The following is a 25,053-nucleotide window of genomic DNA, read 5'->3' on the forward strand; positions in this document are numbered from 1 at the left end:
GGATTCCCAGATCATTTTCTATTTATAATAGTGCGCACTAGGCAGCACTTTTAAAAAGAAATTCCTTATACTATAAAAATATATATATATATATATATATATATATATTTTTTTTTTATAAATATTATTAAACTTAAACTCTTTGTCAATCATTATTATATAATATATTAATGATATTATATAAAATATATTATTATGCTATTGATAAAAATATAACAACCAAGCCTTTTGTTTTAATTTAATTTAATTTAATTTAATTTAATTTAATTTAATTTAATTTAATTTAATTTAATTTAATTTAATTTAAGTTCAGTTCAGTTCAGTTCAGTTCAATTCAATTAATTTCATTTCTTCATTTCATTTCTTCATTTTATTACTAGTCTTGTTAGTTAATAATACACCTTTTTTTTTTTAAGATTCTCAAAAATGACATATAATCATTGATATTTTGATGATATTGTTTCAGGACATCTTGCTAATGAAGGGTGAAGGGGAAGTGAAGCTCAACATGACCGTAGGGAAGGGAGAACAGGTGCTGAAGAATTGCAGTAGGGATAAACAGGAAGTTATCCGCTCTCAGCTCAAGAGTCTGAAGGATTCCTGGGCCAATATCCTCATGACCGCAATGAGCTGTCACAGGTGAGAGATCCTGTCTCCTCTTATGAAACCTAACTTTGCAGAATGATGTAATAATCATGTGTGTGTGATGCAGTCGTCTGGAGTGGACCGTAGCTCAGTGGGGCTGTTTTCTGGAGAGTAAAGCTCAGCTGCAGCAGTGGATGGAGATGGTGGAGCAGGAGGCCGGAGTGGCTCTGCCCCAGCAGCCCGGGCTGAAAGAGAAGGCCTCGCTGCTGGAACGCCTACGGGCCATTCAGGCTGATGTGGAGGTCCATTCCGCAGCACTGACCCGCCTGAATGAGAAAGCCTCAGAGATGTATGAGAAAACAGGAGACCAGGCTTTCGCTGAAGGACCAAAATCTGAGTTTAACACACAGTTTACCAACATCACAAGTGTCATTAAGGTAAAAATATGTAATTTAAATATAAACATACAATTCAAACCTCCTCCTGGAAGTCACTCAGGATAATACGGTGCGTCCGAAGTCACATACTGTCTGAGTAGGAACCACATGAATTTACTTTGCAACGGGTAAAAAAGTATGTTCTATATAGTTTGAATATGAGTAGTATGAATGAAATTCAGACGGACTACATCCGCCATGTTGTTACTGTCACATGACCTACCAGCGTCAGTTGTGTCGCTTCACTGTTATTCATAAATCCTCTCCCATGTCCTCATGGGATAGGCAAGTGTCCATCGAATGCACACTTAGTAGTAGTAGTAGTCATCTAGGTACTTTTTGCCTAATGTTTTTCGAATACTATGTATTCGGACATTCTACTCTTTTGGCGTACTGTTTTTTGCCTACTATATAGTAGGGAAATATTCGAATTCGGACGCAGGAATAGTGTCTGCTAATGCCTTAAAAAGAACACAAAACGCATTTATGAGAAAAATGTAATATTTAGTGCGAAAAAAATGTAGGATGAGAGTTAATTTCATCCTCTGGGTTTTTATTTGGTCAAAATAAGTATTTTAGAAAAGTTGTCTTTGAGGCAGAGAAAATTATGTTATGACAAAAGACTATGAGAATAAAATATATTTATTATATAATAATCTGCATTCATGATTTATTCACAGGAACATTTATAAAAAAATGAAACAGTATCAGTTTTCTGTCTTCTGATGTGTTGTATATACTGTCTTGTGCTGTAGAGTAAAGTCCAACAGATGGAGGAGATGGTCAAAGAGCATGAGCAGTACGTGGAGTCGGTGCGTGACCTGAACGACTGGCTCACCTCGGCTAAAGAAGAGCTCCAGCGCTGGTCAGATATGTCTGGTGACGCAGCTTCTGTTCAGAGGAAACTCTCTAAAGTCAGGGTACGTTTATCTGTGTTTACTAAACTGACACACACTTCCGTTACAAAAGTTTTTGAAAGAAATTAATACATTTATTCAGCAAGGATGCGATCAAAAGTGACGGTAAATAATTTCACCTTTGGTAAAAAAGATTTCTGTTTCAAATAAATGCTTTCTATTCATCACAGAATCTTGAAAAAAAATAAAATATATATACAGTATATACATGCACAAAAGCATTAAGCAGCACAACTGTTTTCAACATTGATAATAATAAGAGATGTTTCTTAAACTGCAAATCAGCAAATTGATTTCTGATTTCTGAAGGATCATGTGACACTGAAGACTGCAGTTAAAATGCTGAAAATTCAGCTTTGCCATTACAGGAATAAATTACATTTTAGAATATATTCAACTCGGTCAAAGTTATATTTTTATTTATATTTTAATTATATTTTACAATATTACTGTTCTGTAACTGTACCTGTTACTGATCTAATAAATTAAACATTGGTGAGATAATATATTTCAAATATATATATAAAAAAATTACTGACCCCATACTTTTGAACAGTTGTATAAAATAAGTTTTTGTAATGATAGATATTTTCAGCTGAGCTCTCCTATAAAAAAGCTTGACATTATTGAATTCCATACTGTAACCATGTTTCCATGTCCAAAATAAACATGGTAATCCAGTGATACTTTTTAAAAGTGGTATTTATAGCGTATTTCCTTAAAATTGGACATTATCTGTTAATTTTTGTTCATTGTAAATTAAATTTACCCTGAAACGTGTGTTATACACCACACCAAAAACAATTTAGTGAATGATTTACATGAATTTATGAATTTTAACTTCGAATCTGCTTGTAAATTTCAGAAATAATTACAAAGAAAGCAAGTAACATATTGAATTAAACATGACATTTTGAGTAGTATTTTCTTGTACAAAACATACTCCAATATTATTTTTGGGGCATATTCTCTGATATCTTATCATGCACAACAACAACCAGAAACATTTATTAAAGGGATTTTTCATCCAAAAATGAAAATTAGTCCATGATTTACTCACCCTGGGTGTAAATGACTTATAAATCTGGGTATTTATCTTACAAAAACCCATGGCTTCGATTCAGAAGGCCTTTATTAATGCCCGGAGCCGTGTGGAGTATTTTTTTTTTATCAGGGATGGATGCACTTTTTTGGGCTTCAAATTTTCTCCAGCCATTCACACCCATTATAAAGCCTGGATTAGCCAGGACATTTTTTAATACAACTCTGATTGTATTCGTCTCAAAGAAGAATGTCATGTACACCTAGGATGGCTTGAGGGTGAGTAAATATTGGGGTAATTAACATTTTTGGGTGAACTATCCCTTTAAGGAAGTAAACTGGGTCAGTTTTGATTTTATGTAAACTTTAAAGCATTGTAATTTCATTTTAGGGGCTGTTAGACTCCAAGAATCAAGGACGTGAGCGCCTGACCCGTGTGCAGAGCTGTGGAGCCGCCACACGGGACCACACTTCCACAGTGGGCTGTGAGGTTCTGGAGAGGGAGGAGTCCGGCATGCTATCGGCCTGGGAACAGTGGGAGCGCGGAGCTAAACAAGTGTGCTCTGGTCTGGAGGGCGTTCTGTCTCAGATGGCCAACTCAGAGCAGGAGTTCAACAGCTTAGCTGCACAGCTGGAGCAGGACCTGCAGGAGTTCAGCAGCAAGCTGCAAGAGTGGCGCATCAAACTACAGCAGGTGGAGGAAATGACCTCGGGGGAAGAGGCTGTGCAGGGCTGGCAGATAGCGAAGGTAAAGCCTACAGAGCAAAATAATAAAAGCTATATATATATTTATATATGTTTTTTTAATGTTGCTGTGCTTAATGTTTTTTATGTCTCAGGACACCCTGGAAGCACTATTAAATGTGGAGCCCATGTCTGACAATTTGAAGTGTCAGCTCAATGACTTGTGCCGGTTCTCCAGAGATCTGGGCGCTCAATCTGAAAGAGTGTCCGCCCTCATTAAAGAATACAACAGGTACGAGAGCTTATGACCAACATTTCTAGGTTTTACACAGAGACAGACCATTTTTGTTATTGTTAACTAAAAATGAAATTTTAAATAAATGTTAATTTAAAATAATGCTGAAGTAAAATAAAATATAAACTATAGATAAAATAGGTTTTTAGCTGAAGTACTAAAATGACTGAAACTTAAAAAGAAATAAAAGAACTTAAAGTAAAATATATATATATATATATATATATATATATATATATTATAATTTTTTTTACTTTAAGTTCTTTTATTTCTTTTCTTTTCTTTTATTTACATAGAAAACTAAAACTAAAAAATATATAAATAAAAGCTATTTCAAAATATATTACACCAGTAATGGTACATAAATACTACTAAAATAAAACAGACTGACCGAGAATCACCCAATTAGATGGAAGGAGAGACTCTGATTGACATTTAAAACCACCAATAAGCAATAGTTTGTTTTTTCCCTCATAACATTTCAGGGGTGGGCAAATCGGAAATTATCGAAAGTCGATCATAATAATAGACCAGCATGCAAGACAGTATTAGCAAGTCGTGGGAATGATTTGTTAAAGGGATACTTCACCGTTTTTTCATATTAAACTATGTTATTCCCTTAACTAAGACGAGTTGATACATACCTCTATCGTCTCAGTGCGTGCACTAAATCCCTCTGTCTTGCGGCGAAACTTTGTTAGCCCAGTTCATTTAATATGGGCCAAGCAGAGAAGCTACCAAACACCTCCACGTTTTCCCTATTTAAATACAGTTACTCGCGAAGTGTAACTCGACCTAGGACGGTGACACAAAACAAAACGTTGCGCTTTTCTAAGCGTGTAAAATGGATAACTATTTTGTATGGCGGAATACCATAGCAAGTGCTTGTAAGCACTTCGACTTGGCGTAGTAATATCTTCACTCGTGAAAAATCCTCTCACCGGCCCCCGCTCCCTCTAGTGAAGATATTACTGCGCCAAGTCGAAGTGCTTACAAGCACTTGCTATGGTATTCCGCCATACAAAATAGTTATCCATTTTACACGCTTAGAAAAGCGCAACGTTTTGTTTTGTGTCACCGTCCTAGGTCGAGTTACACTTCGCGAGTAACTGTATTTAAATAGGGAAAACGTGGAGGTGTTTGGTATCTTCTCTGCTTGGCCCATATTAAATGAACTGGGCTAACAAAGTTTCGCCGCAAGACAGAGGGATTTAGTGCACGCACTGAGACGATAGAGGTATGTATCAACTCGTCTTAGTTAAGGGAATAACATAGTTTAATATGAAAAAACGGTGAAGTATCCCTTTAATTCGTGGCCACAATATACATATTTTTCCCCCTTGCATGTGCGGGGCTCCGTACAAATCCGTACAAAACGTTCTTATTCAGAAGCCTTCATTTTTGCACCCCTGATTTACAGAAATTGGTCTGGTGCTGGGAAGTGAGCACCCAAATGCAGAGATGCACTTCAGTGTTCTATGTTTAGATAGAAAAAGTAAGCAAAACACCAACTAAAGCTACCCTGCAGGCCTAGGGGAAAAAACATCAAGACTTCCAGCAAAGCTGGCAGAGCAGGGATTGAGCAAACGACAAGGCTGGGAGCAGGATACGGGAGAACAGCACACATGGAATGTACAACGACGATCTGGCACAGGGCAGAGAACAAATGGAGAATAAATAGGAGAGCAAACAATGAGGGTAATGAGGGAGGACAGGTGGGATAAATAAACCAATAATCAGGTAACAAGAGGAGCGAGGTTAAGACAGCAGCACATGCCACAATAGAAACAAACAAAACAAAGCCATGTGCTCACACAGAACATGACACAAACAAGCAGCAAATAAGAGCTCTCACCGACTGTGTGTCCACACAAAAAATGACACAGAACAAGACAACACGAAAGCACATGGCTACACAAACGCCCGGCCATTGAAAACGCAAACCAGACGCTCTGCAAAAACACACAAGGCAAGAGTGCGCAGTGAGTGAATAAACACTCAACCCGTGCGCTCACAACAAGAGAAAAAACATAGAAAATGACTGTATGAACAACGACACCGAACTAGACCGATTTCCCTGAATCAGAACACCACACATACAACATATCACGCGAAAGAGCACACGGGCCGAGCGTACTCAAAACCGCACTCTCACACAAAGACAAGACGATAGGAGCGTTAGAGCTCTGTCACCAAACCAAGAATAAACCAGACCGAAGTGACAGAACCCTGACAGCATCAGAGAGTCTGCAAATGGTAAAAAGACTGAGACTGCATGTCATCAGTGAAATCTTTTTCTTCAGCGCTGTCGTTTGCATCTTTGTTCTTCACCGTAGCCTCAGTCTCCAGGCGTCCCGGGAGTGTCAGGGAAAGGAGAAGCTCCTGGAGCAGCGCTTCCGTGCTGCTTTTCGAGACTTCCAGCAGTGGCTGGTCAATGCGAAAATCAATACAGCCAAATGTTTTGATGTGCCTCAGAACCTGGCGGAGGCATCGTCCAGTCTGCAGAAGATCCAGGTATTGATTTATTACGAGTTTTCTAATGAATTCCGTTCCAGTTTGGAACACGAAACATAATTCATTGCATTAATGAGAGTACATTTTTCTTATTGCAGGAGTTTCTAAGTGACCGTGAGCAAGGCCACGGCAAACTAAACACGGTGGCCGCCAGCGGAGAGCTGCTGATGAGTATCATTGCCAAAGACAGAGTGGAGTCAGTCAGAGCCAAAATAAACACAACCAGAGAAGACTGGAAAACACTCATGACAAATCTGCACCAGAGAGAGACCGCCTTACAGGTGTCCGACCCTATGAGAGAAAAAAGTTCACTCACATCTGTTAATCTAGTGACATCTGTTGAGTCTGAGACTCTTCATTCGGGCCAGTAAACAACCACTCAAAACCATTGAAGCTTGTTTCCGCCAGGGAATAAAAAATCTTTTTATCTCACAATTTTGACTTTAACTCGTAATAGTGAGTCAGAATTGTGAGATAAAAAGTGCAAATAACCTTTATTATTTTTTTATTCCGTGGCGGAAAAAATAAGATTCCATACAAAACAGCCATTGCATAACACAATAGCAACTACCTGCAACATCTAAAAATCTAGTTACATTTATTATTCATGTTATTCAATATTTCTTGCAATCTCAAGGCATGCTTAAGTAAATAATTTAGATCATAGGACCTCAGCAAAAAAAAAAAACTTTGTTCAAATTCCTGATCTAGCTAATCAATCGTTCTCTCTTTAAATGTAGCATCATTGACTATTTTGTTCCAGAATCTTCAGTCTCAGATGCGGGACTTTGAAACGAGTGTGGAGCCGCTCCAGGATTGGCTGAATGAAACCGAAGAAGCCGTTCGGGAGAGCAGCAGTCGGCTACATGACCTCACGGCCAAGAAACAGGAACTGCACAGGTTACAGGTGTAGTACAACGTAAATCAATACCACCTTTATTCACAGCCATTACCAGAAGAGCCATTCACAAGCATCATTCTAGATGATCGGAGTAGTCACGCTTTATGGCATCGCTGCTGAACATGAAATAGCATTCACAACTCATTTCATTTCCATAATGTGACGTATTTCTCTGTCAAATTGGAAATTCAATGAGAAAAATATGTATACTTTATAATATAGTTGTAAAAATATGTTGGCAGAGATTTTATGCATCATAAGTTATTTGGCTTATGTAAAGAAGGCTAAGTTAAATAGCTATTTGGCTGTTGGTTAACATCTTGGTGACATCATTCGAAAAGCAAAGTTGTTTAAAGGCCAGCCAATTTACTTCATTTTGATAAAAGATTATAAAGACAGTTATAAAGATTTGTGCTAGTGTTATTTTAGTATTATTTATTTATTTATTTATTAATATATTTTTTATATTTCATATATTTTTTAGTTTTTGTAATTTTATGTGCTGTTTAAAAAATATATTAACTTAATATATATTAATTTATTTTTATTTTAGTTTTAGTAATTTAGTAATTTAGGTACTTCAACATTTATTTTAGGTTATTTCAATTAACAAAAACTTTTCGTTTTAGTTTGAGGTAACAATAATTACAACACTGATGTATGCGCAGTAAAACCAGGGGTGTGTATTAACAAAGTAAGCAGGGTATTTGACTTTAATGTCATAATGTATGTATAGAAAATGATCAGTGCATGTGATCAAGTGTAGAAAACAGCTGCTTTCATGTCATGCTTTAATCTGCTTCTCTGTCATGCACATTTTCACATCGCTTATCCCCAGTCTTAACGTCTGTGCTGTTCATGTGCTGCCATGTTGCTTTATTAATCATCTGACTAACACAGGACTGTGTGCGATGCTTCTGTGTGCTAACGTGCCTGTGCTTTCACAGTCTCTGCTAGAGGAATTAGCCTCTAAGGAGTCTCAGCTGCACAGGTTGAGGGAGAAGGCCCAGCAGCTGTGGGACGGACACACGGCCGGAAAGGGCTTTGTGCACCGTGTCTCGCAGCTCTCAGCTCAGTACCTAGCTTTAAGCAACCTGACCAAGGTAACGTCCCACCTGTCTGCCCGATGGCTACCCGTCCCCAGTGCTGCAGGGGTCGACAGACTGTGTGCGCACATAGGGCTGTGTCCCAAACCTTAAAAATGCGGTTTTATCTGGTATCAAATAAAGATTGGAAGGCATCAAGACACATACAAATTCAATGTTTATGTAAAGGTCTGTCAACATTAAAATGGTGTCTGATGGAGCAGTAAATTAATTTATAAGTTTAAAAGAGTATTTTTTTATTTACCTGTCTGTCTGTTTGTCATCTATCTATCTATCTATCTATCTATCTATCTATCTATCTATCTATCTATCTATCTATCTATCTATCTATCTATCTATCTATCTATCTATCTATCTATCTATCTATCTATCTATCTATCTATCTATCTGTCTATCTATCGGTCTGTCTGTCTGTCTATATTTATCCTTTTTACATTTTAAAAAAATCAAAAATTTATTGATTTATTTATTTCAACCAAGAAATAAGCATTGTGACATAAGCATGAAATGTTTGCTTGGATATCTAAATGATATTTAATAATATTCAAACTTGATATTGTGATATTTGAAACCATTTTTCTTAATATGTGCTTTTAAATGTTTACGTCAATGACCTTCGGTTTTGGACACAGCCCACGTGTTTCTATTTAGGGTGGAGAACACATTTTATCTGAAAACGTTGTGTGGAGTAATTAAGCTCGTGAACAGTTATTACATTTCCAAAAGTATTGTTTTTGATGTTACAGTATATTCACATTGTATTTAGGTTCTCAATTAAATACTCAATTGTTGCACAAAAATGATGTATTTCGGGCAGTGTAAGTATTGTTATGGCTTAAATATTTAAAAAAACAACAACAAAAAAACAAAAATCATATGGAATAATCATCCAGACCTATAAGTATTCAACTTGACTAAAGAGTGCTGTTGCTTTCCTTTTAACACAATGACTATTTCTAATAAGATGCTACCCCTACCAAATAATTGTTATTAACTGTATGTTATGATCATGTATGGATCACACACATATTATCCTAAGCAAATTATTCACTTTATCTTTGAGAATTGATTATTTATCTGATTATGTTGTGCCTGTCTGATAGGAAAAAGCATCTAGAATCGACCGCATTGTGTCCGAGCACCAGCTGTTCTCGCAGGGCCTGAAAGAGCTGCAGAACTGGGTGGCTGATACCAGTCACATGCTGCAAACCTACTGCACTCCCACCGCTGACAAAAACGTGCTGGACAGCAGGATGATCAAACTCGAGGTGAAGAACACAGCCGAGAATATCACCATAACAGCCATATTTACTTCCAAAATGATAACTGGATGCCACACAAATCAAACATAAAATAGAGTGAGGTCATGCAACATTAATATAGCATACTGAATTCTATACTACTGAAATGTTTATTGTTGAATATTGCATACTATTTTGCATACTACTTTTGTAGTGGGCAATATATATTATGCAGTATTCAGTAAGAGTTCGGACCTCATTCTGAACATTTGATCTAAAGTATGTGACTTTGATTGTTTGTGGACATTTGCATGATTTGTATGAGCATTTGATTTAATGGCCCTTATCATGTAGTTGTTTACATGTAATGAGAGGTTTTTGCATACATGTTACTCAGGCTTTACTGACGGCACGTCAAGAGAAGGAAATACAGCTGAAAATGCTGCTAACAAGAGGAGAGTCTGTTCAGAGGAACACCTCCGCTGAGGGTGTACATCTGGTCCGCCAACAAATCGAAGACCTCAAGGACTCCTGGGATGGACTGCTGTCAGCGTCTATTCAGTGCAAAAGGTTAATGTGGTCTTATTAAAATCAGTGCAAAATCCTAACATTGATAATTAAATTTGTATTTGATGGATGTCATAAAAAGTATATACACTTCCATGTCATGGTAAAGTAATTTTATGTGGTAGCAGAGAATGGTTTATTTTTTTATTTTATATATACTGTATATAGTCTGTACACACACACACACACACACACACACACACACACACATATATATGTATATCTATATATATATATATATAATATATATATATATATATATATATATATATATATATATATATATATATATATATATATTTGTTATTTGTATGTTATAATAATAAAAAGTTCCTTTCATTCGTAAACTTTAATTACCATTACGTTTTCAAAATGATGAAACATTTTTAGAACATTTAAAAAAACTTGATGTTTTAAACGTTCAGAGAACATTCAGAAATAACGTTTTCATATAAAAGGGATAGTTCACCCAAAAGTACAAATTCTGTCATCCTTTACTCACCCTCATGTTGTTCCAAACCTGTACGAGGTTCTTTCTTCTGCTGAACACAAAAGAAGATATTTTGAATGTCGGAAACCAGTTGATGGGCCTCATTTACTTCCATTGTATTTTATTTTTCATACTATGGAAGGCAGTGGGAAATGGTTAACCATATTCTTCAAAATATCTTCTTTTGGGTTCAGCAGAAGAAGAAATTCATACAGGTTTGGAATAAATTACTACAACTATCCCTTTGGGAATGCTAGCAATACGTTTTTAGAACTTATTTTTGTTAGCTTGGCAAGAGGTCTGATTCCTTTTCCTAACAAATGAATAATAAATCTGAAATCATTGCAAATCAGCTTCTCATTGAGATTAAAACAGAAGACTCAAAAACTAGTATATAGCGAACTCTAGAACCTTGTACAGACAAAAAATGGTTGTTTATAAAAAGAGTGTTCTTTGCTGAAGTTGAGTTAGCTACTATATTAAAGGGTGTTATGTTTGGGTTGGAACAGTCAACTGGAGGGCGCTCTGTCACAGTGGACCAGTTACCAGGAGGACGTGCGTCAGTTTGTGAGCTGGATGGAGACTGTGGAAGAGACTTTAAACTCTGCAGACAAACAGTGTTCTGAGATGAGAGACAAAACCACCAACCTGGGCAAAGCCAAAGTACGGTGTTATTGTCAAAGCTTTGAGTCTCTGAATAGTTTGTAATTGTATTCAGTCCTGCCTTACAAACATTCTCCTCATTTCAGTTGCTCTCAGAAGATGTTTTAAGTCACAGCAGTGTACTGGACGTCATATCCATGAAGGGATCCAACATGGCCGAGCACTATGTCACCCAGCTAGAGATTCAAGACTTGCAAGAGCGCTATAACATTGTCAAAAATGAAGCCCAGGTATAATGCATCCCTCATTGGTCACCGTATTGAATATTCAGCACGTGTTGATGCACTCAAATGTTTCTGCCACAGTGTGCGGTTGCCAAAGCGGAGGAGCTGGTGTCGGCCCATCAGGTGTACCAGTGCAGTCTGCATGAGTTTAAAGACTGGCTGGAGCAACAGCAGGAGAGACTGAGCTGCTACACACAGCTGGAGGGAGACGTCGAGACTCTAGAGGACACGCTACGCAAACTACAGGTCAGAAGACGTCTTGAAGTGTTCATTTATTTGTTCATTTTATCTTTCTTAGCTTAGAAACATCTTGCAGGACTTCTAATATTTTTTCCTCTTTTAATGACTTATGCTTTATTTATTTAGTTGTTATATTTAGAAAAAAGTATTTGGCAAATAATTGAATATGTCATTTACAAACATTGTAATGCTTAAGATAAGATTAGTACATTTATATTCAAATATAATTATTTATGACAATATATTAATTCAGATTTACCAGTAAATATTAATAATTAGGGATGCTCCTATATAGAAATGTTGGTTAATTCGGAAAATCAATAGTTTTTATTGTAAAGTCTGATATTATAATTTCTGATATTCTTTTCTGTTGCTTAAAAACATGGTCATAATAAAGTTCAAATCTGAAATGTTATACATTTAAAATATGTAAATATCAGTCATCAAAAAATTATAATATATGGCAGAAAGATGTATAATTGCTTCTACAGACATAGACAATACTGTCTGAAGTACAAAATATTATTTTATATGATAAATGTATATGTTATATTTATTTTCTATATTATATTGAGAAACTGGTAGTGTTCATAATTTAAATTAATTCTAAAACTAAAAATCATTTCATGATTCCAGAAGTTTCAAGAACCGTATGTTCTTCAACAAAAACAATAGTTATTAAAGGAAAAAAAATTATGATCATGATTATATCGGGGTTTTTTTGTGCTTTTTAATTCAATTTGAATTTTTTTATATGTTAATAACTAATTATTTTACTTGTAAGACACTTTGTATTTAAATTTTTATTATATAAATATTTAAATACAACTTAAGTTAGATTGTTTTAAGATATTGATATTAATAATGAATTATATATTACTTATTTTGATTTTTATATTTTTTTATAATAATACAAATTCATATATTTTTTATTTTCATTATAAAAAATTTATCATATTTAAATGATTTTAAGCCATCCTGCAGCCCCCCTTGGAGGGGACCTGGCCATTTGGTTTAGAATGACTGATTTAAAGAAATGCCATGTGATCTACAATAGATTTTTTATTTTTTATTATCTGCTGAATACTTGGAATGCATTAGAGAAATACCTTGTATCCATCTCCAGGAGCTGCAGGTGCACTGCACAGAAGGTCACGCTCTGCTCAACACGCTGCTGGTGACCCGAGAGCAGGTGATTCCCTGGGGCGTCCCGCAGTTAGAGGACCGATGCTTGGAGACGGTCCAGCAGGAGTGGGGCTCATATCAGGCCCGACTGGGTGAGACCAGATCTCACCTCAACAGCGCTCTGGCCAAACTCCGGCAGATTGAGCAGAAGTTCCAGCGGCTGGATAACTGGCTCAAGGGGATGGAAACCAAAGGACAGTTACGCTCCGGCCGTCGCTCTGACAGAGGAACAAAAGAGGCACAGCTGCATCTCCTGAAGGTTGGAACAGGAAACATTCACTGAAAATGGTGTAGGATTTTCTTAGAAATTGCTAGTAAATTTCACAAATAGTCAATCAACGCATTGAATTAAATGTGACATTTTGAAGCAGAAAGACTTTAAGTTGTATTTTCTTGTAAAATGCTCATCTTTAATCTGTTTTATTTACAACTTCGAAAAATAACTTTTTACATCGTAGTTACCATAAATCTGGATTGGTATGTTAAAGGTTTAAACCCAAGATGAGGTTATTCATGAAACTGTTGCTCCAAAAGAACTGTTCCAGTATGTATGGAGTCAGTGATATATTGTTGTGATTGTTTCTTCAGGGTTGGCATGAGGAGGTGCTGGCCTATCAGGAGGAGATCGAGGGTCTCAGTGTCCTGGCCCAACAGGTTTTAGAAGAGATGCCCATAAGCAGCAGAGTCAGTGCTAGAGCCACACAACTGACGTCCCGCTATCATGCCCTGCTGCTACACCTGCAGGTACACTTTAAACACACATTTACCCAGCCTATTAAATGAAGACATACCATAAGCCTTCTATAAAGTGTTTATAAATCTAATTATAATCTCCTCAGACTAATCCTAACCCTAAAAAACAGTATTTATTTATGAATAATCTTTCCAAAATGGATTGTGTGAGATTTAGCTCACTTCTTGAGGCAGTTTGGTACCCAAAGTATAGAAAAGTAAACCTAAATGGGTGGTTTATCATATAACTATTTTGTTTTTAAATAAACCCATTTATAATTGTGAAAGACTAACCATAACTCAAACCTTACCCTTAAAAGACAACCTAAAAAACATTATTTACTTACATTATTTAGCACTCTTTCCTTCAAGGATATATTATCACAATGAAGTCAGATTAAGCTCATTTTTGGGGATATTTTGTCTTTAAAGTAATGATTTGAAACACACACTTTAAATACAACTATGCTGAATTGAACTATTAATTTTATATGTATTTGCAGGACACTATCAAGCAGCTGAAGGAGGAAATGTCCATTATTGAAGAGTCCCAGAGTGTCTTTAGCACCTTCTCTGATTGGTTGAGCACAGCACAAAAGAACTTCAGTAGTGTGACCACTACTACCATTGATGTGGTTGATCGTGTTTCCATGGAGAAGAAGATGAAAAAATTAGAGGTATGACAAATATGATCTTTGGTTATTAAGAAAAAGCAGCTTTATACTTTAATGTGTGCAAGTTTACACTTTCGTTCAAAACTGTGCAGTAATGCAGTCAATACATTTTTTTTGGCTGATCATGTGACACTGAAGACTGGAGTAATGATGCTGAAAATTCAGCTTTGCAACACAGGAATAAATTACATTTTAAATATTACTGTCCTTACTGTATTTTTGATACAGTAAGGACAAGAGACGTTTTTCAAAATATATAAAAAAGTCTCCACAGACCCCAAACGTTAGTGCATATCCTCATTATGAAGTTCTTTTTTTTTGTCTCAGGCTCTGCAGGGTGATATGGAGCTGGGTCACACCTTCCTGAAGACCATGCGTGAAAAGACTGATCGTGCCATGGCGTTCCTGGAGGAACCTGAGGCAGAGCAGCTCAAGGAGGAAGTCGACACCCGACTCTCCCAGCTGGAGGCGTTGATCAGAGCTCTGCGGTCAGAGCTTAGTGCCACAGAGAAATCCATACAGCTCTCTAAAGACTTCCTGGACAAATACAAGACTCAATCACAATGGCTCACAGACACAAAATCACTGCTGGCGTCTCCTGTGGAGCCAAAGGCTGAACTTTACCAAAAAAAGGCTCAGCTAGCCAAATATAAGGTGAGCAAAACAGATTATTTTGTGAGAAACGAAGACATGATAAATCACATTTGTGTGAGCATGAACAATTATGCATAGGTTCTAATACAGCCGTCTTCAGAGAGTCATGTAAACCCTTTACTATGTCAAATGCTTCCTTTCTCCCCTTCTAGACAATCCAGCAGACCATCCAGTCCCATGAGTCAGCTGTCAAATCGGTTATAGAGAAGGGAGATGCACTTCTTGAAACGATCCGGGACCCGTCTGTCAGCGAGAACATTGGCAAGCTGAAATCCGACTATCAAGACTTATGCAGTAATGCCAAGGTACTGTCATGCATAATACAAGACCCTTTGAAAACGTGTCTGCTACCTGTGTTCCATGCGTTTTGCTGGTATGTTGTAGGTTCATGTTCAGAGTTTGACGGAGAGCGTCAGAGAGCATGAGGACTATAACAGTGAACTACAAGAAGTAGAGAAATGGCTGTTACAGATGTCTAGCAGGCTGGTCACTTCTGATTCCACGCAAAGTGGCAATTTAGAGACGGCCACACAACAGCTAGCCAGACACAAGGTGTGTGCACTGTTATTATAGCTATTATTTATATCTTCCAGATATCCCATGAACAATAGCTTTGCAGCAACTTGCAAGGCATAAAACTACTATAAAAATAAATAACAATCCATGCAGAAATCAAACAATTTCATAGTCTGTTTCCTCTCACTGTTTTTTTCACATATTTATATTTTTAGATACATATGCATAAACATATTTAGTTTGTAACTACTGACTTTTCTTAGCTTAATTTTTGTCAATTCTATTTCTGATTTGGCCTGTTTCTTCGCAGGCAATAATGGAGGAGATTGCTGGTTTTGAGGAGCGATTAACCAGCCTGAAGGACAAAGGCGAACGTCTCACCAGTAGCTGCACGGAGCAAGTGCAGGCCAAGATCAGTCAGCAGATCCAGGCACACCAGCAGGGAACCAGAGACAGTTATTCGGCTATCTGCAGCACGGCTCAGCGTGTGAGCACTCCTGCTAATAAAGGATTGCATTCTCAGAAATGTCGCCTTATTTATTTCATAGTCTAATGTTTAACGTTTGGCTCATCAGGTGTATCAGAGTCTTGACCGTGAGCTCCAGAAGCACGTCAGCCATCAGGACACCCTGCAGCAGTGTCAGACGTGGCTGTCCACCGTTAAAGAGGAGATCCAGATGCAGACGCAGACTCCATATGGCCTTCAGGAGGCTCTGAAACAGGTAGATGCCACAGAGCAGGAGAGTGATTCTGTGCTAACTGTTACAAAAAACAGCTAAGAAGGTGTATGAAAATATTAAGACATATTTAGACAGATTTAATATATAGGCCTATTACTATTTAAATAAGCGATACTTCAGTCTTTTCTGTTATTTTGTCTAAAAAACATTCCTAATGTGAATTTTAAATATATATATATAATTTTTTTTTAAATGCTTTTCATTAAGGTAAATATATATATTATTTTATTAAAAAGGGGAATTGCATAGACATTGTTTACAGCACTTGTTGTTGTTATTATTTTTTTTGCACATATATGTTTTAGTGATATGTAGTAACATTTTGACTACTTACTCCACAGATGAAGCACTTCAGGGCCCTACAGGAGCAGGCCAGTACATATCTTGACCTGGTTTGTTCAGTGTGTGATTTATCTGATGAGTCTGTAAGGGCTGCAGCTGCCCAAATACAGCAAACCAAAACAATGGTGAGTTTGATCACGCAGACTTATCTATTGTCGCTTTGGGTTGTAAAGTTAATCTAGTTAATAATAATATGATTGATATTGTCGATTCTACAGATTGAGGAAAGGATGACCATTTCTCAAGAGCTGTCTGATAGCTGGAGGGAGATTAAAGAGCAAAAACAGGAACTCGCGACACTTTTCCAGGACATGGAACAGCAATTGCAAAGTCTCTCCAGGAGACCTGCGGAGCTGGAGCCCAAGATTGCTCAAAACATGCTTGATCAAGCCAAAGTAAATATATGTGTCTGATCTTGATTAATGTAATGTTTCTATATATTTTAAAATGTTACGTATGTAATAAAAAAAAAAAAAATTTATATTATATCTATATTATGAATATACTGTATATATTGGTAAATGTAATGTGGGTCGAGTTGTGTTATAATTTTGTGTTATAAATTAGTAAAGTTGTATATAATTTTATTGGTTAATATTATTTTTTACCTACCCTGGTCTTGATTGCATCAGCAGAACAAGAACAAAAGCTAAATGTTTCAAATGTGGAGAAAGTTATTAGATTTTGATGACAGATTATGACAACAGACATTTTTATTTTTAGGATAATGTGCACTGATGAATTCGGCACAAAAAGACCAGGGAGATTTATTTATAACGTAAAAGAGTCCATTTTCATTTCTCATCTTGTCTCTTTTTATGCTTGTCTTATCCTCTGTGCTCATGTTGCCTGTAGGAATTTGAGCAGCATCTTCAAAGCAGACAAAGCACTCTGACTAAAATGACAGAGCTTGTGAGTAAGCTGACAGAAGGGAAGGAGTCTCCTGAGCATACAGACATTGGTCGATTGAGTCATGCATGGCTGGAACTGTGTCATCAGGCTAACAAACTGCATGCTCAGAGAGAGGAAGATCTGCAAAGGACTAAAGAGTATCATGACTGCATCAGTGCCATGGAAGCCCTCTTTGAACAGGTGTCCAAGGAATGGGATAACCTGGCCAGGTAGACCTATTATTCAGGATTTAGTGTAAATGTATTCGTATGACACGTTTAATTAGTGCTACATTGAAAGTGTCATTTGAGACTTACATTATTCTTTCATGATTTTGTAGAACTGATGCTGAGAGTTCATCTAATCATTTGGAGGCTCTTCGGAAGCTCTCAGTTGTTCTGAAAGAAAAGATAAACACACTTGATGACCTCAAAGAACAGAAGCAAAAAGTAATGTATCACTTAAACCTGGATGACAAAGAGCTGGTGAAGGAGCAGATCGGTCACTTTGAGCAACGATGGGCCCATCTAGAGAGCCTCATTGAGAGAAAGATCCAAGACTCCATTGTGACCCTTGAAGATATGGGCCAAGTTGAGGCCCGTTTGAGGGAAGCTCGCGAATGGGCAGAGGAGCAGCAGCCTGCCCTGTCCGAAGCCATGAAGATGAGTCCTCCCCCTGAGCTAGCACAGAGTTTCCTCTTTGACCATCTCACCATATGCAGTGAACTGGAAGTCAAGCAGCTTCTGCTGGCCCAGGCCATGAGCGATGCAGATAGGGTTTTAGCACATCTTGGGCTAAATGAAAGGCAAAGACTGCAGCAGCTTATCTCAGAAACTCAAGCAGAAGTGGAGTCCTTGAGCATCAAAGTGGCTCAACGTAGGAAACACCTTAGCAAAGCCTTCACTGAGAGAAACCAGTTCCTGTTGGCTGTGAATCAAGCTATCACCTGGGTCCAACAGAACGAGAAGAAAGCACAAGCAGAGGATTATGTAGCCCTTCTTCCCGATGACCTATCTAAGCAGGTGAGGACCTGCAGGAACATCCAGAGTAGCTTGAGGGCCTACCAGAGTGAGCTGACCTCCCTGTGGTCCCAAGGTAGGGATTTGATGAAAGATGCCTCTGAAGAAGAGAAATCAGAGATGTTAAACAAGCTCCAAGAGCTGCAGAATACCTTCGAGGTTGCCCTACAGAAGTGTAGCCAGAGGCTTCAGGAGCTGGAAAAGGTGTTGGTGTCTAGAAAATATTTCAAGGTAGATCTCGAGAAGATATGCCAGTGGTTGAAGCAAGCTGATATTGTGACCTTCCCAGAGATCAACCTCATGAATGGAGATGCAGAATTAAGCTCGCAACTTACAAAATACCAACAAATATTGGATCAAGCCATGGAATATGAGAACCTTCTGCTAACTGTGCAAAGAACGGGTCAAGAAATACTTCCCACTCTGAATGAAGTCGACCATTGCTACTTAGATGAGAAATTGATTGCTCTTCCTCAACAGTACAATAATATTTTAGGACTAGCCAAAGAGAAACAAGAGAAAATACAGCAAGCTATCCTTGCCCGACAGGAATATGCCTCCTTTATTGATATCACCCACAAAGCACTTAAAGAGCTTGAGGAACAGTTCTACAATTTGGGGACGCAGTCTGTCAGCCTTAAGACTGAGGAAGTTGTCAGTCTCCTGGCAGATTATAAAGCCCTCCTAGTGGAGTTGACCAATCTCGGACAAGCCGTCAGTGAGCTTAACCAGAAGAAAGAGGGATTTCGAAGCACTGGTCAACCTTGGAGACCTGAAGAAATGACTCAACTTGTTAGCCTTTACAACGGACTCAAAAGATTGATTGAGCAGAGGGTAGAACATCTCGACGACACTCTAGAATCTTTCGAGGACCATCAAGCCATGGCTATGCAGGTTGATTCTGAGCTAAAGGCCACCAAAGAGCAACTGGTGAAAGTCAATGCGGAGACACAGTCAGCTGAGGAGAGACTGAAAAACTATCATTCCCTGGCCGCTAGTCTTCAAGGTGCCAGCTCTCACCTCACTCGACTCATGGAGCAGATGGATAACCTGGTATCCCACATGGATACCGCTGCACACGAGGCTTCAAAGCAGCGGGTGACCTCTTGGCAGGAAGAGCTTCAGTCATTACAGTCAGCTGTTGGAGAACTAATTGTTGAGTGTGAGAACAGGTTTGTGCAGAGTAAAGACTTTGAGACCGAAGTCAATCGGACCTTAACTTGGCTCCAGCAAATCAGAGATGAACTTGGCTCTGAGGTGGTGGTAGACGTCAAGATTGAGAAAGTCCAGGAGGAAATCCGGAAGCAACAGATAATGCAAGAGGAAGTGCAGTCGAGGCTGAGGATAGTGGCGGCTCTTAGCACCAGAGAGAAGCAGAAGTACACCAGTGCAAATGAGCTCGTTCCAGCTCACGTGGACTCAAGTCTACAAGAGATGGCCAAGCTGGAGGCTGATGTTCAACGTGCCCTGAGCTCTAAACAGGCAAGTTCTATTAAAACCATCAATTCAACGAAGACTATTAGTTAAAGCACAAAAACCTTGCATAAATCTTCACCATTATGTTGTGTTTTAGATACTGTGCCCCAACATGGGATTCTGGTGTGCCTACCAGGCCTCTTAATAAGCTAAGCCAGCAAGAGTTTCTTAGTCAACCAGTGGTTACCCTACACTCTTAAAAATAAAGGTTCTTTATTGACATTTATGGTTCCATGAAGAACCTTAAATGTCCATGGAACCTTTCCATTGTTCAAAAAGTTCTTTATAGTGGAAAAAGTTATTCTCACTTCGATAAAATGGTTCTTTTAAGAACTGTTCCATGAACGGTTCTTGGGGGAATGGTCCTTCTACGGCATATAAAACCTTTTTAAACCTTTATTTGTAATAGTGTAGCTTACTATTAACTAATGAATCCAAATGTTTATCTTATAGATTACATTAGAGCAAGCTCTTGGCTTGTGTCAGAAGTACCACTCCAGAATGCAAACAGCATGTGAGTGGCTGGAGGACGCTGTGGGCTTCTTGCAACAGGCCAGTCTCGGGGTGGATGTGGAGAACTACGAGGAGTGTTTGAGGCAACAAGAAGATATCATGGCCACTGAACAGGAGTTCCTGGGTGTTCTTGAGGAGCTGGAATCGTTGCCACCTCAACTTGAAAACCTGGTCAACCCTACATCCAAAGAGCAGCTTCGACTTAGTGTGGAGTCTGCACAGCAGAGAGGTGTGGAGGTCAGAGACCAGCTGCAGTGCCACCAAGACATTTTAAACAGGTACAGTTTGGAACAAAGCAGTTTTCCAGAACATTTGAGCTCTTAGATATATTAAGAGTTTGTTATTGTAAATTGACCCAAGTTTGATGCCAATAAAGACTACTTATTGTATTCATAATGTGACCTTTTCAGCTGTGTTGCCCAGTGGAATTCATATCAGGAGGCCAGACAGACAGTCATTGAGCTGATGAATGAGGCAGAGAAGAAGCTAACAGAGTTTTCCACAGCCAAGGCTGCAACGGGCCAGGAAGCTGAAGAGAAACTCAGGAGTCATAAGGTGAGCTAAGTATGCCATATTGACTCTCTTTCTTGAGAAAATAAACTTATTCAACTACATGATGATAATGATAAACCAATTCAAAATGTCTTTATCTTTGGCCTGCAGTCATTAGTATCCATGGTGAACAGTTTCCAAGAAAAGTTGACTGGTCTGGAAGAGCAAGCGTCCCAGTTAGAGCTGATTGGAAGTGACGCCAGTAAAGCCACTATAAGTCGATCCATGACCACAGTATGGCAGCGCTGGACCAGGTTACGCAGTGTAGCACGAGGCCAAGAGAGGGTGCTGGAGGATACGGCTCATGAATGGAGAACTTTCAGGGAAAAGGTGCAGTTTCACTTGTGGCCAAATATTGTTGGACTCCCCATTTCATTTTATGATGCTCTGTCCCTACACAAATTAAGGAAATGTTATAATAACATTTAAATCACAAATCAAATGGTTTGAAATGGTATATTGAATATATATCAAATTTAATGGTACAATCACTTGGGTTAACAGGTTAATGTCACAAATAATTATATAGTTTTTTAAACAAGACAACTTTGTTTTTCAGATGATGAAGGTTAGAGCTGTAACAGAAGAGCTGAAGGGCCGTGTTCCTGATTGCACCGCTGAAAAAGCCTCCAAAGCCACATTGCAGTCACATCTAGACCAATACGAGCTGGTCGGTCAGGACTTAGAGAGGGAGCAGTCTTCTCTAACTCTCCTACGACAGTATGCTCTCAGCCTGCTACATGATGTGGAGGTGTCTGTGCCAACTGCTGATCATGAGCAATTACCAAGTCTGAAGGAGATCAAAGCCGTGCAAGATAAGTTAGAGAGGTGTGTAATCTTTCTCCAAACCAAAATGAAATCCAGCACCAAAATAGTATTATGTACAGTGCAAAATATGCTAATCTGTTTAGTACTTTTAAAACCTGTCAAAGAAAAGAATACACAGTTTTTTTCAAGCATCACTAAGATTTGCTAATACCAATTATGATGACATATATTTTGTACAATTTTAGTTAAACTATTAATTCAACTGTCTACTACAGTAACCAATGTATTTGTAGTTTGTGCAAATGGTAAAAAGTGATTGATTGCTAACCAGTTTAATGTCAGTGTAGTTTTGCTTCCAATTAATGGCTTGAACAGAACAATGCTGATAATTAGCCTGTACCAGCATTATTGACTGAATGCTAATTTGTACAAACTGTGTCTCTTGTAGTTTCCTGCAGAAGGCCAGGACAGGAAAGGCTCGGGTCCAGCAGGAATTATCGGACAGGGAAGGTGTGGAGAGAGGACTGAGTCTGGTCAAGAGCTGGATCCAGGACTCCAGGGAGCTCCTGCTGAACCCCACATCTGATCTGGATATTCTCACACAAGAATTGGAGGTGAAAAAATAATTTAAAACAGTATTTAGTATCCAACACTATTTTTTTGTTTTCAAACTTCAGTATGCTACACTATTGACACAATTTTGCATGTTTAATTAGGTGAAGTTGAGCTCATTGCATTGTGGGATGCAGTACCCAGTGCAGTATTTCTTGATACTACAAGAAATGTAGTGTTTCTGGTTTTGCATGCATATAGAAGATTTTCATATTGTTCACAGTATACATACTAAAGTGGTAGCATGTAAATAGAATGGCAGAGTGAATTTGCCTGTCTTAATTGTATTTTAAATTTGTGCAGGTGATGCATGGAGAGCTGATCACTCATCGTCAGAACGTGGACAAGCTTGCAGAGCAGCAGCAAAGTAAATACTTAGACCTGTTCACTATTTTACCATCCGAGATCTCAATGCAGCTGGCTGAAGTGTCCCTGGCACTGGGATCCATTGAGGACCAGGTACATAATTACCCTTTTTTATTGTTTTCATAGTGTATTAATTGGCAGTTTCTTACTAAATCATAGGAGACCAATGTTTTGAACAGTTTTACCCTTTTTACTAACACTTCATAATATAAGATATAAATGAATGAATCCATACCTTAAGGTTCAAGCCAAGGAGAGAGACATCCAGAAGACCAGAGTTATCAAAGAAGAGTTCAACTCCAGAATTCATGATGTGTCTGAAAAGTTGAAGGCCATCTCTACCACTCTGAAGGAAAAGGCCACTGATATTGACCAGGCCAAAGATGAGGCCAGAGTAAGTGTTGCATCATAATAACCTTATATTGATAACATTTTAATGTGTTTTCTATAAACAAATGCCCACTGCCTTGAATGGCTTTAAAGTACTTGAACTCCTTGCTGTATTTCTAGCGTCTCTGTGATGAACTTGACGGCTGCGGAAGAAATCTCGCTGAGCTAGAAGCCGCCGTGCAGGACTTTGGTCGCCGTAACCCTCTGATAGCCACACAGCTAGCTGATGCAATTGCCAAATTACGAGAGATCCATCATCACACTCTTCGACTGGCTGAATATAAGACTATATGGTTGAAGAAGGTAAGATACATTGTTTTACCAAAAAAACTAAAACGAAACCTACTTCCTACAGGTTATTTGCTCATTTATTACTTGTATTAGATTCTTTCAAACATTGTATGTGATGTGATGCATTTTTTCTCATAAGGCGGATGCACATTTAGATGAGTACAACGAGATGTTTGAGTTCATAGTGAAGTGGACAGACAGAGCCAGGAGCCTGGTGAAGGCCAACATCATTTGGAACTCCTCCTCTCACTTGCAAGAACAGATCAGGATGTATCAGGTGAACTTCAACGCACACAAGTCAAATGTGTATATAACATTTAAGTCCATTTTGGTGCAGTTATCAGTTGTCTACTGTAACAATTAATAATCTTTGCTTTTGACCCGGCAGTCTGTTCTGCGCGAGTCGCGTGAGCTCCATGGTGACATGGAGGCCATGCATGAGAAGGTGGAGATACTGTCTGAGACGCTGCAGGTGGAGGCCATGGGACAGCAGGTGTCAGAACTGAGCCGTCACACTGAGGAGCTGGAGCAGGGCATCAGATCACGACTGCAGAGTCTACAGGACGCAGCAAAGGTTTGAGCACCTCTTTCAACTTCCTCAGATTTAAATATATTTATTACTCAGCATGACTGACTTTGTATTTTCTTTTAGGACATGGAGAGGTTTGAGAATGAAGTGAAGGCCCTGCATGTGTCTCTGGAGCAGGTTCAAGCCACTCTCACGTCTCCTGAACTGGCCCGGCTCAGTCTAAAAGAACAACTGACTCAAAGACAGGTACATTTATCTGCTTTGATCCTGAATACATCATTTATTTGAGCCCTATTATTCCATGCACAGCCTACCTGCATTATAGATATGTGTAATAAAATTGATTTTAAGTTTAAATTTAGTTATGGAGCAGTGGCTTAGTAGTTAGTTTAATCCAGCTTGATCCTTTCCTTCTTCCTCTTTTCCCATGCTTTCTTAAATGTGTCTGGCTGTAGTTTACATGGTTAAAGATCTGGTAACAGAAAAGTTCTTCTGCTTCATTTTTGAGTGCTTTCTGTGAACCTGTTTTTTTGTTACATACTGTAAATACAGTATTTTAGAGTGGAAAGAAGGGAAGCAATTTTTGTTCTTAGAATGGATTTTTTTATTTTTTAGCGTTTGCTGGCAGACATGGAGAGCTTCAAGCAGCAGGTAGAGGACGTGCAGGACTGTCATAGCGCTCTAAGAGTCCCTGAGGAAGTGGTGACCAGTTTGTCCATCTGTCGCACTGCTCTGAATCTGCAACAAGAGGCCAGTCAGCTGCAGCACACCGCCATCCAGCAGTGCAACATCCTGCAGGTAAGTCGGAAAACGCATCCAGGCAAGCATTCGTTGTGCTTGCTCTTTCGGAATGCAAACAGTGTTTTGGACAGATAACGCTGGAGAATCATGTCCACAG

At 38.5% G+C, this 25,053-nt stretch overlaps 1 protein-coding gene across 10 annotated transcripts in view; it reads left to right on the forward strand.

Moving 5' to 3' along the window:
- Positions 1-25,053, forward strand: part of syne1b (spectrin repeat containing, nuclear envelope 1b) — a 119,820-nt gene that overhangs the window by 49,560 nt on the left and 45,207 nt on the right. For 7 of the 10 annotated variants that reach the window (XM_082143165.1, XM_082143171.1, XM_082143170.1 and 4 more), the window contains 38 exons: positions 467-639; positions 713-1,022; positions 1,778-1,942; positions 3,372-3,728; positions 3,820-3,956; positions 6,296-6,473; positions 6,572-6,754; positions 7,237-7,380; positions 8,322-8,477; positions 9,584-9,748; positions 10,119-10,291; positions 11,288-11,441; positions 11,528-11,671; positions 11,747-11,911; positions 13,032-13,349; positions 13,679-13,834; positions 14,326-14,499; positions 14,824-15,150; positions 15,303-15,455; positions 15,535-15,702; positions 15,977-16,153; positions 16,242-16,388; positions 16,748-16,873; positions 16,967-17,143; positions 17,604-17,869; positions 17,980-20,140; positions 20,588-20,925; positions 21,058-21,202; positions 21,311-21,529; positions 21,759-22,027; positions 22,416-22,581; positions 22,883-23,038; positions 23,187-23,339; positions 23,456-23,638; positions 23,766-23,903; positions 24,015-24,200; positions 24,279-24,401; positions 24,771-24,953. In XM_082143165.1, coding sequence (XP_081999291.1) covers positions 467-639; positions 713-1,022; positions 1,778-1,942; positions 3,372-3,728; positions 3,820-3,956; positions 6,296-6,473; positions 6,572-6,754; positions 7,237-7,380; positions 8,322-8,477; positions 9,584-9,748; positions 10,119-10,291; positions 11,288-11,441; positions 11,528-11,671; positions 11,747-11,911; positions 13,032-13,349; positions 13,679-13,834; positions 14,326-14,499; positions 14,824-15,150; positions 15,303-15,455; positions 15,535-15,702; positions 15,977-16,153; positions 16,242-16,388; positions 16,748-16,873; positions 16,967-17,143; positions 17,604-17,869; positions 17,980-20,140; positions 20,588-20,925; positions 21,058-21,202; positions 21,311-21,529; positions 21,759-22,027; positions 22,416-22,581; positions 22,883-23,038; positions 23,187-23,339; positions 23,456-23,638; positions 23,766-23,903; positions 24,015-24,200; positions 24,279-24,401; positions 24,771-24,953 — 9,213 coding nt within the window. The remainder of the gene's footprint in view (positions 1-466; positions 640-712; positions 1,023-1,777; positions 1,943-3,371; positions 3,729-3,819; positions 3,957-6,295; positions 6,474-6,571; positions 6,755-7,236; positions 7,381-8,321; positions 8,478-9,583; positions 9,749-10,118; positions 10,292-11,287; positions 11,442-11,527; positions 11,672-11,746; positions 11,912-13,031; positions 13,350-13,678; positions 13,835-14,325; positions 14,500-14,823; positions 15,151-15,302; positions 15,456-15,534; positions 15,703-15,976; positions 16,154-16,241; positions 16,389-16,747; positions 16,874-16,966; positions 17,144-17,603; positions 17,870-17,979; positions 20,141-20,587; positions 20,926-21,057; positions 21,203-21,310; positions 21,530-21,758; positions 22,028-22,415; positions 22,582-22,882; positions 23,039-23,186; positions 23,340-23,455; positions 23,639-23,765; positions 23,904-24,014; positions 24,201-24,278; positions 24,402-24,770; positions 24,954-25,053) is intronic. The other 3 variants (XM_082143163.1, XM_082143169.1, XM_082143168.1) reach the window with 1 other exon arrangement.

The sequence above is a fragment of the Leuciscus leuciscus genome (assembly GCF_965113295.1).
Source record: "Leuciscus leuciscus genome assembly, chromosome: 17".
Lineage (NCBI taxonomy): Eukaryota > Metazoa > Chordata > Actinopteri > Cypriniformes > Leuciscidae > Leuciscus > Leuciscus leuciscus.